Raw genomic sequence first — 6,000 nt, 5'->3', positions numbered from 1 at the left:
CTTCTTCCATCTACTTACACCCCAATAGACCCCTCACTGCAACATTTTAGTCCATAAATCTAGTTTTTACATTTTACTGGTTGTTATCAGGCAGCCAATTGGCAAGAAATTACTTTACCAGTAAGGAGAGTCTTTTCTTACATCTGGCTTCAGTTTGCACTAGGCCATTATTAGCATCAAAATTTATTATAATTCTAAGTCTTTACATTGATGTGCCATGACCCTATATTGGATAACCTGAAGTTGTTCCTCTCAGTTCCATCACTCTGCAAGGCTCTCTGATGAATAATTTTTTTAATCTTTTACATTACATGAAACATTATCACATAAAGTACTTAGGGTCTTATAAGTACTATTACATGATCCACTGAAAAGAATATTCAATGTTTATTTCATACTTGGGCTTAGACTTCAGACTTAAAACTGGGATGGCCTATTGGATAATCTAGCCCTGCATATATGAAAACTGAAACTCTACATGTTATCCTATGAAATCCTGTATGATAAATTTGCAAAATGGGTATAACAAACCTGAGACATAAGCAAACTTGGCAAAGAATGGATGAATCCCATTGCATGTGAGTAGGTGGTTCATAATGTGACCCAAGTAGGCTACACAATTGTTAAATAAAAGAAATTGTCATACCAAAGTAAACTAAAGCTGTCAATGAAACTCAGTTATTTACATGTAAACATGAAAATTTTCCTGTTATTTTGATCATATCTACAAAGTAGAACTGCTGGACAATCTTGGTGGCACAACTAAACCAACTGGCCACAAGTGTTATGTGGATTATTTAGTGTCAATCTTGTTTAATAACTATATATAGTGAAGTTCTAGATTCTTTCATAGGGCTCAACCATTACAAATGAGGCACAGCGTGGAGAATGATACACAAGTGCCGTTTTTATAAAATGATAGAAATAGTTTCAAAGTTATAGGTAAAATTCTGCTAATTCCGTGCAGAGAATGATATACAAGTGCCGCTTCTATAGAAACTTGCAAGGAGAATTACACACGTGGTTTTTTTATAGAATCCTGTGTGGAGAATGACACACAAACATCACTTTTATTGAGTGCCAGAAATCAAGTTTAGAGTTATGGGTAAAATGATGCTGATTTCTTGCAGAAAATGATACACTTGCGCCAAGAGAAGTGGGAGGTGCGTGGTGTATGTTACGAATCACGTATGGTCGTGTGTGTAGCCTAGTGGTGCTTGTGTATCAGGCTTTGTGGAAACGCAGAAAGACCTAGCCGAGGATAAAAATTACGTGTGTATATGGCTTTCCAACCTTGTTGTCAGTGGAGTTTCTCACCATCCACCACAGCATGTGAAAGTTCATTGTCTAAAAAGAGAGAGAGAGAGAGAGAGAGAGAGAGAGAGAGAGAGAGAGAGAGAGAGAGAGAGAGAGAGAGAGAGAGAGAGAGAGAGAGAGATAGAGAGAGAGAGAGAGAGAGAGAGAGAGAGAGAGAGAGAGAGAGAGAGAGAGAGAGAGAGAGAGAGAGAGAGAGAGAGAGAGAGAGAGAGAGAGAGAGAGAGAGAGAGAGAGAGAGAGAGAGAGAGAGAGAGAGAGAGAGAGAGAGAGAGAGCGCAGCTGTTTTAAGCGAATTGCTGGCATTGTAATTTGATTTAATAAAAAAATTCTTTGATTATATGAAGAGCACACAGCCATGCCATGCATACATGTATGTGTGTGTGTGTGTGTTCGTGTGCATATGGGTGTACATCAATATTATAAATGTACATGCACACAGGTATGCACACGAGTGATTGGCAGTCTCAGCTCATGACGGAGTTGTCCTGGGTTTTGATTTGAGGGATTTAAGGGAGGTGGAGTAGGTGGTCTCTTTTCATCATGACACTGTCTACCCAGCAGTTGATAGGTACCAGATATGAGTGATTTGTGCCCTGACCCCGTAGTAGGAGGCTGGTATGGCCAAAGGTGAATAACTCAAGGTCTTCTGACCCTGGGCACATATGCTTGTATAGGTGAATTACACACAAACACACACTCTCCCTCTCTTTTTCTCTTTGGTGTAGTGGGTTAAGTGCTTAACTGACATCTGGCAGGCCGAGGTTTGTGCCTTGCTCAGACTGAAGTTTTTCTTTCTACTAATAGGAGAGATTAGCAACCCCCATTGAGCATGGGAGATGGGGTGTATGGTGTTTGAGGTCTCAGATGCACCCACAGATCCAAGCTTCTACAAGCTCAAAACGAGTTTACTGGCTGGCAATTCAGGATGTGGTCAGACCAAGAGTGAATAACACACACAGACACACACATACAAACAGTGTGCAGGCATGAATTCAAGTGAAAAGTGTAAGAGCATGTGAGCACACACATGCATGCATGCATACATGCACAAATGCACACAAACACATGTTTGAGAATAACGGCCTTTAGAAAAACGTTCATAAATTTTTTAAATGTATGAACGCAGCTTGCCAAAATTACTAGAATAGTCATTTACATTTATAACTGATAGTAATGCATTCCAGTGCCGTTTGATTACCTTGGGATAGTGACCATACTTCAATATATATATACAATTTTTTTTGTGTGTGTCTTGCAAGCAAGAATCAGTCTCTAATAAGTACCATATCTTCCTACACTAGCAAATCTCATTCTTTTTTTACCTATAAACCTTGAAAACCAAGAAGCAATTTCAAGCTTTATGTAAAAGAACAGCTTCCAAGTTCCTGCTCCACACAAAGCATAAGTAAATAAATGAGAGGGCAAGAAAAATTGTTAGTTAGCCCTGACTGTAAATATTAAAAATATTCTGCATAACTCTTACGGAATTGCAGTATCATACTCTTGCTTTTTATGTCATGAATCTGGAAAGTAAGTTACGAAGCAATAACTCAATAATAAGTTAAATAAAATCATGATGGTGGTTGTTTTTGAGTGATGAGGACACCCCATCAATAAGTCAAGTCAAAGCACCAAGTCATACATTGTTCATAAAATAATGCACAGCTGCTGCCAGTAAATTTCAAATAATGAAGGCCATAATAAAACACTGACAATTGCACTACTCTCTTGCATAGTCAATTGAAATTTGTCAAAGTAAAATGAAAAGGAATGAAGAAAACTCATTCCATGACGTAAAAGTACATCCTCATGCTGCTCAACATTCCCTTGGACAAAAAAAAAAAAAAAAAACAAAAAAAATCTTGTCAACCAGATGACCATCAAACCAAAATGTGGGCACCTGGCTATGGCTTAAGACACATCACATCACACTGATATCAACCATTTTTGGAAGAACTATAAAATTTAGGCTAATAAAAGCATTTTTATGTACAAGGTCATGGATGAGTCCAGTCTGTTTAGAGTGATGCGTGTTCACCACTACACTGAGAACTTTGGTTATACTCAACACGCAACTGACAGTCAGTACTGGTAAACAAAAGGGTTGCAAGATAACATTTTATAAATAAAACCTCAAAGGGTTGTAAAACTTGTGCCTCTGTAAAATAATTAACAATAACCAGTACAATCACAGCAACTATTTTATGGATTAAATGGCTCAAGGGAAACCACAAACTATGTACATTCCTATCTACATCCTCCAATACTCCATAATAAATAGGTCCCAAAATGTTATGGGTGATTGCAATAAAATATTAGTTAATGTCTCCCTACACTACAATAGATACTGCATTATGATGCATTTGAATATTGATTGCAGCAGAATATTATTCAAGGTATAATTCAAATGTAAGAGAAATAAAAATGAAAAAAATAAATTAATAAAACTTTCATCACACAAAGCAATGATGTGAACAAATCCTAGTATATGGTTATGAAGTACAAATATGTGTTAGTCATCAACAGTCACACTGCTTTGGAGCAAAACACCTTCCACTGGGGTGGGTAGCCCCTGTCTGCCAGGGGCTTCAGTTAGCTGCTACATACTGGTAAGGCATTACACTAGATCTAGACTACTGTACCATTTTGGCTATATATGTCTATTTATATATCATATATGTATATGTTCAATACTATTGCATGGCACATTAAATAATTTAACCAACCTAGTCATCTTATTAAAAGAAAATTTCAACAGGTAAACTGTACGGCAATTTCACAATTAATAGTATTTGCTTGTTTATCTTTTCAAAAATATAAATGCTTTAAACTTCAGATTTTAATCAAATCCGCAGACAATATGCAACTACTTTGGGGGACAGGGCAATGTAATGAGCAATTCTTCATAAACTACAAACCTCCCAGCCTCAATAACAACAGCTAAACACTAAAGCAAACTAGTTTGGTGCCAAATTAGAGTATACCACAATAACACTGAACTGAAGGTTCTAAGAGCACAGAGTAAAGGACTGATGAGCTATATGACAGAAGATGTGTTAAACATGTGCTTATAGAGGAACTTGCTAATAGCCTCATTTATCCATCAAAAATTATTAATGATTAAGGCTATCTTAAGAGTATATGTAAGGCCCAGTACATGAATGATACTTATATATTCACCATTGAAACATGTCTGATACAAATGTATATAGGTAAGTGCAGAATTCACTTGCTTTTTTCCCCTTCAATGGTATCCCTTGACCATGATACGGATTACTCTAGTAGCTAAGTCATGAAAATCTCACCTCATTCAAAACATGAACCAATATTACATTTGATACCTCATGTGTGCAATATTTTCATAAAAGATGAACAGATCCATGTGCTAAAGCATCTTGCATAGACCAGACTTCATCATTCATCGCTTTTTCTGCACCTTTCTAATTGCAATGGTAGGGCTTTCCTCATATATGTAATCATTCCAAACTATATGATACAGACACAATGAGCAGCAAAAAGGGAGCCACTAAATTTTTTCCCTAATTCCCAGATTGTTAATGCTTCCAATTCCACGTTGGGTGCTGTTGTTGCTGCTGATGTAGCCTGCGGTCTTGCTGGTGGTGACCTTGAGGCTGCTGCTGCTGGCTATTTCCTACTGGAGTGGAATTGCTGGTATCCATTTGTTCATAATGAGCAGATGAAGAACAACTATCAGCACCATTGGTAAAGTTGAAAGGATTGTGGATGTTTCTTGGGGAGAAAGGACCCCCAGAATTAGGAGTGAAAGGCTTGCGTGGAGAACGTGCTTTCACTACACTTGGCCGAGCCATTTCCTCTAACACTGATGGTGCCACATACGTGAACCCCTGTTGAGAATAAATCAAAGGGCATAGACCCCCATTACCAACTTGTTCACTACACACATCTGTTATCAATTACCCAGTGCTGACAAAGCAACATAGCACAAACTGTGACAACTTCTATTTAAAAATCAATTAATTTTTGACTTTGTTGAAAACATACATAGTTGCCAAAGTAAAAGTTTGCAACCTAATCAATAAATTCAAATTGAAGCCCTAGTGCTGTGTGTATTTCTCCACACCTTTCTTCACAATCCTGGACTGATTTTTAACAGTAACTTCAATAGCTAATTTTCATTATTTTAGTCACACACTATCAATCTACTTAATTTTTCAAGATCTCCAACTGCTTCTAACATTACTTATCTACTTCTGACATCCCTCATATTATTAAATTATATATTTTCCTGATCATTCCATATGTGCGACACATTTGTGCTATATGACTGGATGACATGGTTTATAAGCATAGTTTATTTTGTGATTGTTCAACCTCTCCATACTATTGCTTAAATGCATGTATTGTACTACTCTAGGCATTGGTACTGTTCCATGCAACTTATCTTTATCAAATTACATGTCAAGGAGTTCCACATCACCTTTACAGTTATAGTCCCAACTGACCGTGTGTGTGTGTGTGAGAAAAGTGGGGTGTACTCTCATTCGGGAGTATGGTGCACGACAATGCATAATAATAATATTAATAATAAACCTCTTTAAAAATGCATCAAGACTCTTACCCTTGGGTGGTGTGGAAATAAGGTCAAAGTGTAATATTTTAATGTTCTTAGCGACCACTCCTTCCCCACTCCCTAGCCATCCC

The 6,000-nt window shown here is 37.3% G+C and overlaps 1 protein-coding gene across 2 annotated transcripts in view; it reads right to left on the bottom strand.

The window, feature by feature from the left end:
- Positions 1–93: 93 nt before the first annotated feature.
- Positions 94–6,000, bottom strand: part of LOC126995401 (ribosomal protein S6 kinase beta-1-like) — a 41,562-nt gene continuing 35,655 nt past the window's right edge. For both annotated transcript variants that reach the window (XM_050854922.1, XM_050854913.1), the window contains exon 12: positions 94–5,183. In XM_050854922.1, coding sequence (XP_050710879.1) covers positions 4,872–5,183 — 312 coding nt within the window. In that variant the 3' untranslated portion in view covers positions 94–4,871. The remainder of the gene's footprint in view (positions 5,184–6,000) is intronic.

The sequence above is a fragment of the Eriocheir sinensis genome, chromosome 1 (assembly GCF_024679095.1).
Source record: "Eriocheir sinensis breed Jianghai 21 chromosome 1, ASM2467909v1, whole genome shotgun sequence".
Taxonomy (NCBI): Eukaryota; Metazoa; Arthropoda; class Malacostraca; order Decapoda; family Varunidae; genus Eriocheir; species Eriocheir sinensis.
The sequence above is the reverse complement of the archived record's forward strand: the minus strand, read 5'-3'. Positions and strand labels throughout refer to the sequence as shown.